This window comes from Phoca vitulina, unplaced genomic scaffold (genome assembly GCF_004348235.1).
Source record: "Phoca vitulina isolate PV1807 unplaced genomic scaffold, GSC_HSeal_1.0 scaffold205, whole genome shotgun sequence".
Taxonomy (NCBI): Eukaryota; Metazoa; Chordata; class Mammalia; order Carnivora; family Phocidae; genus Phoca; species Phoca vitulina.
Genome location: NW_022589904.1, coordinates 1 through 13,220, shown reverse-complemented (window position 1 = coordinate 13,220; position 13,220 = coordinate 1). Strand labels below are relative to the sequence as shown.

The 13,220-nt window shown below is 38.4% G+C and overlaps 1 protein-coding gene across 1 annotated transcript in view; it reads right to left on the bottom strand.

Moving 5' to 3' along the window:
* Positions 1-12,224, bottom strand: part of LOC116629036 (thyroid adenoma-associated protein homolog) — a gene marked incomplete at both ends in the record, with an annotated part of 69,248 nt that extends 57,024 nt beyond the window's left edge. Inside the window, 5 exons of the mRNA XM_032399323.1 lie at positions 3,295-3,417; positions 4,128-4,283; positions 7,690-7,841; positions 9,728-10,434; positions 12,004-12,224. Of these exons, the coding sequence (XP_032255214.1) occupies positions 3,295-3,417; positions 4,128-4,283; positions 7,690-7,841; positions 9,728-10,434; positions 12,004-12,224 (1,359 nt within the window). The remainder of the gene's footprint in view (positions 1-3,294; positions 3,418-4,127; positions 4,284-7,689; positions 7,842-9,727; positions 10,435-12,003) is intronic.
* Positions 12,225-13,220: the final 996 nt, after the last annotated feature.

The following is a 13,220-nucleotide window of genomic DNA, read 5'->3' as shown; positions in this document are numbered from 1 at the left end:
GGAAAAGCTGTGATTCTCAAGCATCTCACATATACCACTATGCCCTAACAATGTATATTTGTAACTGAGCAGCACATAAGCAGTTTTAGTCCCAACTGATACCAGAAAAGATCTCAGCATTCATTTCTTTGGTCAGTGACATACAATCTTGGGGATTTATCCTATAGGCCCTTATAAGACCTAAGTAAGAGTTTGTTAGTTTATTAAATCTATTGGGTTTCAAGGGAATAGGGTAGTTATTGAGAATATCCTAAACTCATTTTTATTATAAATTAGTACAGTATTCATGTTAAAGGGCAACAAGTTCATCCTATGGGAATGATCTTATCCTAACTGTAGTACCATTTATATTTTTAGAAATAGTTCTTTCCTTCAACCACACTGTAACCATAGTGGAGGCATGGATCACAGTTTATACATTTATATCCCTAGTCCTAAGCATATTGTCCTGAACATACAGAATGGGCTCGATATATGCTTTTGTCACTTTTAACAGCTCCTAGTGAGGCTTCCAAATACTTTAGCCTAGCACTCAAAATCTCTTTAGATTATTCAGGCATCTTCTCTATTTGCCTTTAAGGTTTTTTGCTGTGTTATATAGGTAAAGCTATCGAAATGTGACATTAAAATTATTAAAAGTGATAGATTTCAAATTGCAAATACCCATACAATACTTAATTTTTTTTTTTTTTTTTAATATTTTATTTATTTATTTGAGACAGAGAGAATGAGAGAGGCAGAGCACATGAGAGGGGGGAGGGTCAGAGGGAGAAGCAGGCTCCCTGCCGAGCAGGGAGCCCGATGCGGGACTCGATCCAGGGACTCCAGGATCATGACCTGAGCCGAAGGCAGTCGCTTAACCAACTGAGCCACCCAGGCGCCCCCAATACTTAATTCTATTCTGCTACATTGCCAAGCACAGGAAATGAAACAATTTCATTGTTTCATTGAAACTACAACAATTGTTAGTTGAGGGAACTCAACTACAGATATGAAATTGATTTGTACTTCCAGCTTTGTCACTTGTTAGCTGTATAACTACAATATGAAATTCCTGAACCTGCACAGCAGCATCCTCATAGATAAAAATAAAAATACTTTACTTGTATTCCTAGGGAAACAAAGAAACTTTATTTATTTGTACATACACACACGTTAGTCAAGCTCTGTTTTGATTATTAGAGTAAACAACAAAAAACATCCAATACGCAGCCCCAACTTGACTTTCGAACTCATTTCCTGTTACATCTCTTTTGTTGCTCCAAGCATCTCAGGTGTCGTTCATTCATTACAACAGTGAATTCACCGTTCCCCAAATTCTCCCTGTACTTTCTTACCTCCAAGCTTTCAATTAAGCAGAGACTCGGGGAAAAAACTATTCAGATTTTAGAAGCGAGAGCAGATGTACATAGGGGTCTGACTAGCACTTAGCTGAGGGACCTTGGGCATGTTACTCAACTTTTCCAAGCTTTAGTTTCTCATTTTCTTTTTAAGTAAGCTCTATGCCCAGTGTGGGGCTTGAATTCACAACCCTGAGATCAAGAGTTGCACACTCCACCGACTGAGCCAGCCAGGCGCCCTAGTTTTCACATTTGTTAAGTGAGGATAATAATGCCTATCTCACAGCTTTGTTATTAAAGATTTAAATGAGAATGAGGGTACAAAGCATTTTGTAAATTTAGAAGTACTCAAGCTAATAATATCAGTTTTTTAGGCATGAAATAATCTCCTTCACTAGACTAGAAGACATCTTTTCCAACTAACAGCCTCCTCTTCTCCCCCAGGACTTAGTCTATTGATTGGCACCAAGCCTACCACACACCATGCATGATACCCACTATTATAAAGATGATAAGTAATTTAGTGCCAAAGTCACAATCTCCAAAAGCCACAGATGACTATAGTTGGGAGGAAATATCAGAACCATGAGATTGACTCAGGTTAAGACTCTAAAGGGCTCGTTTTCAAAAACACATATATTCACAAGGTCAAACTAAGAAACCATGCATACGTGAAAATTCAGAATGTCAATCCACAACATAGGTTTTGTGTTTTAAGTACTTAACTCAGTTTTCACAAATGTCATTTTACCCCTTAAAAAAAGCAGCAAAAGAGCTGTTTTCTTAGAATGTCTAGCAATGATCTAAGAAAGGCTAACAAATAATTAATTTGTCCACACACAAAGCAAGTGCTCAGAATACACTCTAGTCACTTTTAATGACTCCCAGTGAGGCTTTTTAGGGTGATTTAGAATTTACAAACAGCTTTCTCATTTAATCCTCAAAACCAGCTTTTTCAGAGAGGTTACTCATCCCACTTACAGTCAAACAGACTCATCAAGTAAGCCAACTAATCAGTGGCAGAAATGGTACTAAACCCATGTCCTTCAAGTTTAGGTTGTCACTTTCCAATCTTCACTGTTTTAATTTTTACAAAGATGAAGCTGACTTCATCCTTGGTATAGGAATATTCTTCTTTAGATGATTTTTTACCTTTCAAGTATAAAATTGAAAACTAAGGGCCATCCATACTAATGCTTAGAGTAGGTAGCGAGTGTATCATGGCTCCAATATATCATTAATTTATTACAATTGTTTCCCCACATGAAATACAATAGATGAGCTCTGTCCTCTATCTGGGTCTTAGAAGACAGTAAGATTTCTGCTTCTGAGAGGCTGTATTTGGAGTGAGAAACCAGTGAAAAACTCATTCTGTTCTGATGGACAGACATGTAAGGTTGTCAAGCTAAGCTCTGGCCCAGACTGGAGCTGCTATATCTGGGGTTCCATCATCCATCCCATTAACACAGTGCCCTGAAACCTAGCCCTACTCTTCACGCTCCCTCCAAAATGGGATGGACAGGAACCTCTACAGCTGGACCACAGACCAGGAGGCACCAATATCAAGCCACTGTAAGTCATGTTAGTCTAAAGGGGAAGCAGGACCACATACAGCAATCTTCTACCCTGGGGAGGGATGGAGGACTTCTGGGCCAGCAATTACCTTTTTGTTAAACTACTAAATTCATGTGGCCCACATTAAGCTGTAAAGGATTGAGGTTAACCCATTACTGTTATTCTGTAACAGGCCTCAAGTCCAGCACTGGTTCCACGACTCAGGGTACCTCAAGAGAAGTATTAAAGCACCAGAAGGAGTATGTAAAACTAGCTTGAAGGAAAGAAACACAGAAACAACACCATTCACCATGAGACTTCCATTTATTTCCCTTTAATGTTTATTCATAATTGTTCTATGTTTCTTAAATACCCATATGTCTAGAAATGGATCACCTACCTTATATTGCTGTAAAGAAACAGAAGGGTGCTGTTTGGTTAACTCATTCTCTGACTCATGTTTGGATCTACTTTGCTCCAGTTTATAAAGCACCTGAGAACTTTCCTGTATCCTACAAAACAACTTTTGAGAAAAAGAAAAATGAAGCATATGTAAGCCACATTAATCTTAAATGTCAGTCTAAAAAAAGGAAAAGGACAAATTTTCTAAATTCTTTAGACTAAAACTTCAAGCAAAGAAAGTACTGGTTTCTAAACTCTTAATATTTACAGTGTTTCTGACAGAAAATTAACACATATTTTTAAAACCAAAAACAAATACTACTGCAAACCAGAATACACAGTCATTAAATCGTAGTTCTATTTCCTTTAGGTTAGCATGAAACTAAAGATATACTCACTTCTATAACTCTCCCAATTCTTCATCCCATAAATGAAGCATGTGATTAAGTCTAGTTGAATCAGTCAACAATGACCATTTCATGAGGCCCTTAAATGATGAAACTACAAGGGCATCTTTCTTCCTCTCACCAAAGTTTTCTCAAAATACCTTTCACCCTGAAAGATCCAACACTACATTTTTTTCTTTTCAAAAAAAAGGAGCTCAAGTTTGATTTATTTTACACCAAAATGGAAGGGCTTTACACCCTGGACTTGAATCTCAAACGTAAACTCTATGGAATCACAGAATGGTTCAGACGGGCCATGAAGGGATATGGCAGTCCAAACCCCTGACTATTATTCCCACACACTCCCAAAATCAGAGCTCTTTTCAAAAATGATTTGCAGAGCAGAGTTCACCACTTTCCCATACTTTCTGATGAGAAATTCTACCTTTTTAAGAAGAGAACAAATCTGCTGTCGCACTCCTGGGGACTGACTGTTAAGATTGTATGTGATAAAGAATTGAATCCACTGCATTTCTTCCGTGGAAACGATTTCTGTGCTTCGATTACTTTCACAAAGCAAGCCTAATGTATCTATCCGTACCTAAAACACATCAAGCAATAAAATGTTAATTTTTCAATGAAATAAGCAAATCGTAAACTACTTGACATGTTTATTTACATAAGCTACCAAAGGGGAAAAAAAAAATAGTAAACCCCAGTTTACCCATGTATACTTCAGTAAGGTTCCCTCATCCCAAAGATCCTAGGGTTACAACTCATATAAAATTATTTTATTAAATGTGTAAACTGGGTATTTGTAAGCCAACAATCTTAAAGATACTTATTCCATGGTAATGCTCAACTTCATTCTTTTTTCTCTACTTCATCCCAGGACCTCATCACTCACTCTTTTTTTTTTTTTTAAGATTTTATTTTATTTATTTGACACAGAGAGACAGCGAGAGAGGGAACACAAGCAGGGGAGTGGGAGAGGGAGAAGCAGGCTTCCCGCGGAGCAGGGAGCCCGATGGAGGGCTCGATCCCAGCACCCTGGGATCATGACCTGAGCCGAAGGCAGACGCTTAACGACTGAGCCACCCAGGCGCCCCCCTCATCAGTCACGCTTAGATTACTGTCATGCACATCTAACCAGGCTCCTGGTTTCTTTTTGCTCTCACACTGGAAATTCATCTCTGTTGCCATTAATTCTACGTCCTTGCTGGAGGCAGAATGGCTCTAGTTCCCGCTTACCAATTGAATGAAATCTGAAGTCTTCAGCCTAGCATTGGAGGCCTCCATAAAATAGACCAAACACTCTACTCCTGCCAAACAACATCCTAAATCATCCTCCAGATCTTGTTTTGTATTCTCCCATTTTGCTATTTGTTTTGTGTTTTTTTTTAAAATCATTTTATGTATTTTTTCTTCATCATAATAAGTGTACTCTTTAATTCCTATCCCCTATTTCCTCCATCCCCCCAACCAACTCCCCTCTGGTAACCATCTTTTTGTTCTCTATAGTTGTCTTTTTTTTCTTTCCTTTGCTTGTTTCTTAAATTCCACATATGAGTGAGAGCACATAGTATTTGTCTTTCTCTGATTGACTTATTTTGCTTAGCATTATACTATCTAGCTCTATCCATGTTGTTGCAAATGGCAAGATTTCATTCTTTTTGATGGCTGAGTAATATTCCTGTGTGTGTGTGTGTGTGTGTGTGTGTGTGTGTGTGTGTCCTCTTTATCCATTCATCTGTCCATGGAAACTACAGCTGCTTCCATAGTTTAGCTATTGTAAATAATGTTGCATGTATCCCTTTGAATTAGTGTTTTAGATTTTTTGGGTAAAAACCCAGTAGTGTAATTACTGGATCATAGGGTAGTTCTATTTTTAATTTTTTGAGGAACCTCCATACTGTTTTCCACAGTGGCTGCAGTAGTTTGCATTCCCACTAATAGCTCACAAGGGCTCCTTTTTCTCCACCTCCTTACCAACAATTGTTGCTTCTTATGGTTTTGATTTTAGCCATTCTGACAGGTATGAGGTGTTATCTCATTGTAGTTTTGATTTACATTTCCCTGATGATGAGTGATGCTGAGCATCTTTTCATGTGTCCGTTGGCCATCTAGATGTGTTCCTTAGAGAAATGTCTGTTCATATCTTCTGCCCATTTTTTAATTGGATTATTTGTTCTTTGGGTATTAAGTTGTATCAGTTCTTTATTTATTTTGGATACTAACCCTTTATTGAATTATGTCATTTGCAAATATCTTCTCCCATTCAGTAGGTTGCCTTTTAGTTTTCATGATTGTTTCCTTTGCTGTGCAGAAGCTTTTTATTTTGATGAAGTCCCAATAGTTTATTTTTGCTTTTGCTTCTCTTGCCTCAAGAGACATATCTAGAAAAATTTTGCTATGGCCAATGTCAGAGAGATTACTGCCTGTGCTCTCTTCAAGGATTTTTATGGTTTTAGGTCTCACATTTAGGTCTTTAATCCATTTTGAGTTTATTTTTGTGTATGGTGAAAGAAAGTGGTCCAGTTTCATTCTTTTGCATGTGGCTGTCCAGTTTTCCCAGCACCATTGTTGAAGACACTGTCTTTTTCCTATTGTATATTCATCTCTCCTTTGTCAAAAATTAATTGACCATATAATTGTGGGTTTATTTCTGGGTTTTCTGTTCTATTCCACTGATCTCTGTGTCTATTTTCATGCCAGCACCATACTATTTTAATTACTACCACTCTGTAATATAACTTGAAATGTAAAATTGTGATACCTCCAGTTTTATTTTTCTTTTTCAAGATGGCTTTGGCTAGGGGCACCTGGCTGGCTCAGTTGGTTAAGGATCTGCCTTTGGCTCAGGTCATGATCCCAGAGTCCTGGGATCAAGCCCCACATCGGGCTTGAGTCTGCTTCTCCCTCTGCACCGTCCCCCCACCCCCTGCTCATGCTTGTGTGTTCTGTCTCTTGCTTTCTCTCTCAAATAAATAAAATCTTAAAAAAAAAAAAAAAAAGATTGCTTTGGCTATTTGAAGTCTTTTGTGGGCCCCATACAAATTTTAGGATTGTTTGTTCTAGTTCTATGAGAAAAGCCATTGGTATTTTGATAGGGACTGCATTAAATGTGTAGATTGCTTTGGGTAGTATAGACATTTTAACAATATTTGTTCTTCCAACCCATGAGCATGAAATGTCTTTCTGTTTCTTTGCATTTGTCTTGAATTCCTTTCATCAATGTTTTATAGCTTTCAGAGTACAGGTCTTTCACCTCCTTGGTTAAATTTATTCCTAGATATTTTATTGGTTTTGATGCAACTGTAAATAGGATTGCTTTCTTAATTTCACTTTCTGCTGCTTCATTATTAGTGTATATGAATGCAACAGATTTCTGTACATTGATTTTCTACCCTGTGACTTTACTGAACCCATTTATCAGTTCTAGTGTTCTCCCATTTTATATGCTGCTCCAATGCTTCCTCTCCTTTAATCACATTTAACGTGTTTCTAATCAACACTACCTACTCTGTTCTGAGCCCCCCAAGTCCTTATGCATAAAGGGCACTTAATATCTGTATTGTCTTCTAAGAATTTCCAGTTGTTTTATACAGGTTTTTTCTCCCTTCAACTAAAATTTAAATAGCCCGAAAAGTCTACACTTTTCACTTCTTTTTTTTTTTTTTAAGATTTTATTTATTTATTTGAGAGGGAGAGAGAATGAGAGAGAAAGCACAAGCAGGGGGAGTGGCAGACAGAGGGAGATGCAGGCTCCCCACTAAGCAGGACCCGCCCCACCCCCTCCCAACGCAGGGCTCAATCCCAGGACCCTGGGATCATGACCTGAGCCACCCAGGCGCCCCTACACTTTTCACTTTCAATTCATCCTCCTTACGGATCCCTTAAAACAGTGCTGGGCTCAACACAGGGGCCTCTATATTGGACTGCTAACTGGATAAATAAATCAGGGATCTACTGTATGTATGAAATTCCCAGATATTTTGTTTACTTACTTGGCAGTGCTGATGAATTAAGCCTTGTTTTATTCTTGCACTGGACACAAGGTTCCTCCAGGCATCAGTTGCAGACTGAAGATGTCCATGAGCTCTAGCTGTTCGCAGACATGCCATCAAAGCTCCCAGAGCCCCTCTACTATTGTGAGACCCTAAGGATGGAAAAGATTGTTCTTGTCTCAAAAGCACAAAATAACACAGATAACTACCGTGCTATGCAACAACTGTCACAATTTTCATTTTGCAATTAACATTGTATTTCAAGAAATAAAAATCACAGTTTAAATTCTAACATGAATTAAAGTCCCTAGGATAAAATAATCATTATTGAAAAGGATTTGACAGTTCTTGTGTCAATCATTTCAAGTAAGCATAATCCCCTTATGTTAACTTAAAGAAATCATTATTTTTTGCTGTTTTTACCTTTTCCTTGACACTTGAAATGAACCAGGAAGTGATTCGGGGGAAAAAAATCAGGTGGAGAAATATTTAAAACAGTAAGAATAACTAAAATGACTTTCAGCCAAAATTAGGGAAAACACTTTAGTGGCTAAATATCATTATTTCTCTAAAAACAAACACTAAACCTCTCTACATATTTTGGAGTTACTGTTTCTCCCTAGTAAAAAAGATAAAAGGAGGACTACAAGGAGCCTGACGCTTTTGGAGGCTGGGACATCAGTCACTACTAACAGGATAAGGAACCCTGGCTCAAAGGGAACACTGATAAAAAAAAAAGAGAGACTGCCTTACTTCAGAACAGATTCATGAATCTTGAACTTTAGATGGCTTCTCAAAAAGGCAAGAACAATTGTTGTTAAAAACTACAAATAATGAAAAAAAACCCCAACTACAAATAATGGCTTATTTTTGTGTATAGGAATCAGATTTTTCCAGCTATCTCATGGTTACTTTTTGAAAGTTTTCAATTATTTTTAGTTGTAAATACTCTTTTTTTTTTAGAGAGAGTGCCTATGCACCCCGGGGGGGGGGGGGTAGGTTGGGGGAGGGGCAGAGGGAGACAAATAGAATCTTAAGCAGGCTCCATGCTCAGCACAGTGCCCAATGCAGGGCTTGATCTCACGACCCTGAGATCATGACTGAGCTGAAATCAAGAGTTGGATGCTGGGGCACCTGGGTGGCTCAGTCGGTTAAGCATCTGCCTTCAGCTCAGGTCATGATCCCAGCGTCCTGGGATCGAGCCCCACATTGGGCTCCCTGCTCAGCAGAGAGCCTGCTTCTCCCTCTCCCTCTACCCCTCCCCCTACTTGTTCTCTCTCTCTCTTTCTCTCTAGCACTCTCAAATAAATACGTAAAATTTAAAAAAAAAAAAAAAAGAGTTGAATGCTTAGCCAGATGACCCATCCAGGCATCCCTTGTTGTAAATATTCTTAAACTATGATGTAGAGTACCATATTTCTGCTTTGTTAAGCAGAATACAGTAATTTTAAGATTCACATGAGAAGTCATGGTCATCATTTATATATTAATTACTGAACTATGCTTTAATGCAGTGATTCCTTCAGGGTTACTGAGTTTCAGTGAAATGTTTACCCCCTATTCTAAATGACTACAGACAGTTGTTTCTTGAGGTCACACATCTACATTTTTTTGTCTCTTCCCTAGAGACAAAAACTTGCTGCTGCCAGTTTACCTGTCTTGATCCTTGCCGAAAACAATGTTTAATTACTGTCTCAATCACTAGAATAAGAACTTATATAAAACACTCAAACTTTCATTCCAGTCTAACAACCTAACAAATAAGAACTTGGTAAAATGAATTAAAACGAGTAAGAAAGGGAACCTTATAATAACTGGAATCAATCCTTAGCCTGTAGAAATGACTTCAGCCAAAAAAAACTCCACTCCACTCTGGAGAGGAACATTAGTCTCAATCTGAAATCTCTATCGTCAATACCCTCTTTTACTATTTACAGAAGTGATAATATTTAAATTTGAATATGGTCCACATCTGCCTAGCTACCTACCCTTAAACACCTTAACCAGAAATTACTAAAAGAACGATTCCTTTTCTTACCAATTTTAGCATCAGCAGAAGTTTGAAGAATCTTTACCATGTAGCTTAAGCTTTCAGGGCTGCAGTTCAATAATTTTGGCAAGTAATAATCAATCACGTAAGATTTCTGATCCAGATTTCCTTCACACAGTATAAAAAGGAGAGGAGAAACCCAAGTCTCATGCCACTCATCAATCCAAGTACTGTCGACAGCCTGGGACTTCAAATGACTCTTGTGATTTCTGAACATGGTTTCCAAGAGGTCACTTGCATAAGGTACCAAGGACTGGTCTCCCATCACCTCTAAGATTTGTGATGGAATAGTTTTGGCTAGTGCCAAAATATGTCCAATTCCTATGTAATCTACTAAACAACCAAGGCATGCATATTTCCCTTTCACATGCCATTCCAATTGCAGAAGACTTTCAGTCAGATCACAGATGAAACGATCTGCAGCCAAACCTGACGTTTCGGAGTCTGACTTTTCTTTAGTGAGCTGGTGCATTTGGAGAATATTTCTGAATATAATTTTGGTTTGGTGTCTCAAAGCATCCAGTGGATGTTCCCAGTGGGTATAGACATATTCTAAAAGTCTCCCAACTACACTTGAATTTCCATTCAGACTGTCCTTTAGGCTTGGGGAACTTGATTCAAGGACATGTATGGCTGAATTAGTCCAGGACGCCAAAATTCTAGACAGAAACAATTCCAGAGTTGATTCCTTGATCCTGAAGAGAAATGAACCATGTTATTATAAACTGACTAGTAACAGAAATTTCATTTTATAATCATCTAGATTTTAAAAATATAAAAGACAAAGAATGATCAGAAAATTCAATAATTATTAAATTTACAATGACAAAAAATTACAAACAAGGCCAAAACAGATCTCAAATTTATAAATGAATCTTTTCATCTTATAGAAATAATCCAAAAAGGGACACAAGAAAACTTTTGGGAGTGATGGAAATGTTTATTATTTTGATTTTGATAGTGGTTTCACAGGTGTTTTAAAACATACTGAGAGGGGGAGCACCTGGGTGGCTCAGTCGTTAAGCGTCTGCCTCCGGCTCAAGTCATGAATCCAGGGTCCGGGGATCAAGCCCCGCATCGGGCTCCCTGCTCGGCAGGAAGCCTGCTTCTCCCTCTCCCACTCTCCCTGCTTGTATTCCTTCTCTCCCTGTGTTTCTGTCAAATAAATAAATAAAATCTTTGGAAAAAAAAAAAAACAAAACATACTGAGAGGGGTGCCTGGGTGGCTCGGTTGGTTAAGTGACCGACTCTTGATTTTGGCTCAGGTCATATCTCAGGATCATGAGATCAAGCTCCACATCGGGCTCTGCACTGGGCGTGAAGCCTGCTTAAGACTCTCTCTCTCCCTCTCCCTTTGCCCCTCCCCGCCAATCCTTCTCTAAAGAAATAATAATTTTTACATTCCTTTAAAATATGCACAATTTTCACATATACATAAGCTGAAAAACATGTAAAAATTATTTTAGAACACAGTACTTTTCTTCCCTTACCTACATATTCATTACTATCAAGTTGTATCTATGGTTTGACATTTTAAGCACACAATCACTTTCAGGCATTATGAAAAAAACACCAAAATAAACCACAAAACACAATCCAATGAAGTCTAAAGAGCTGGTTACAATTCTGGCTCAGGTGCTTATTAGCAATATACTCTTAAGTTTTAGCATTTACTTTTCTAACTTCACTTTACCTACTCAACACATTAGATTTCCTATCCTATCTATCAGACATGTGAGGCTCATACTGAATTACCTATGTTGACATTGTTTATAAACTAAAATGCAGCATTAGAGACTAAATGTTAACATTAACATTAAAAATGTTCAGTACAGGTTAACCTGCACCAATAATATCTGTAACTCCCTCCACTCATCATTTCATCTTCTCTTGGTCTATTTTCACACCCATTTCATTGCCTATATGTTATCTTCCCTTTTTCTTTTTTTAAGATTTTATTTATTTATTTGACAGAGGGAGAGAGTGCATGCACAAGCAGGGGAGCGGCAGGCCGAGGGAGAAGCAGGCTCCCCGCTAAGCAAGGAGCCCAATGTGGGACTCCATCCCAGTACCCTGAGATCATGACCTGTGCCGAAGGCAGACGCTTAACTGACTGAGCCACCCAGGCGCTCCTGTTATCTTCCTTTTAATTCAGGATTATCCTGAGCACTTTTCACGGAATTACTAAGTATACTAGTTCAGTTGCCATTTTTGAAATGTCTGACAAGCAAAACAGAGTGAGAGACAGTAGCATGAAAACTCACTGTGAACTCAAGGTGAACAAGACATGCACAATATTCAAGAGCAGGGCCTCCCCACTCAGGCCCATACTCCCATTCTGCCAGTCCAACATGGTGAGTGTCCCCTGACACAGGAATAAGAGAGTTGACTGCGAGACATCAGTACAACAGAGGCTCCTGCAGCAGTTCAAAAACCAGTCGGGGACGCTGGTGCAGTCCACTGAACGGAGAAGCAAACTACTAATCTGGAAGAACAAAACAGAGCTAACATGTTAAAAGGCCTCAAAAACTTTTCAGATATTTCAAAATGTAAATCCAAAATTCCCTTTCCCCTGAAACATCCCAGGAACCTAAAGATGAGAAGCCACAAATGTTGAAATTATTATATCAAAAGGGAAAAAAATTAAATCTAAGTACATGAACCATTTTTGCTGGTTTGAATGTACTAGTAGAGCAAAACATATCGCCACCTGCAGGTGGATGAGCTTAACTAATGCTTTTCAGAGGTGATTTTAGAAATCAAATTGCTAAATTTTATCCAACGATAAATACTTTGTGTGATCTCATAGAAGAGTACACAACTATTTTGCAAAAAGTCAGGTAAATAGCTAAAATAAGTTTCTAGATAATATACTAAGGAAGAAAAAACTTGCTAGTACTGAATACAAGAATTATAGTCCAAATTATCAATTATACTTTCCATCCGACCAAATACACTGAAAAATTAATTCTAACATGCTTCCCATCTAAAGTACAATATTTGGGGGGCGCCTGGGTGGCATGGTCGGTAGAGCATCCGACTCCTTGTTTCAGCTCAGGTCATAATCTCAGGGTCGTGGGATCCAGCTCTGCGTTGGGCTCTGCACTCAGTGCTGAGTCCGCTTGGGATTCTCTCTCCCTCTCCCTCTGCTCCTCCTGCTCATGCTCGCTCTCTTGCGCTCTCTCTCTCAAATAAATAAATAAATCTTTTATAAATGAATAAATAAATAAAAGTACAACATTTGGGTTATTCTTTTTTTTTTTTAAGTAGGCTCCACGCTGAATTCACAACCCTGAGATCAAGGCCTAAGCTGAAATTAAGAGTTGGACGCTTAATCAACTGAGTCACCCAGGCTCCCCTGGGTTATTCTTAATAAAAAGGACATATAAATCAGAGAAAGACATGTATCATATGACCTCACTGATATGAGGAATTCTTAATCTCAGGAAACAAACTGAGGGTTGCTGGAGTGGGGGGTGGG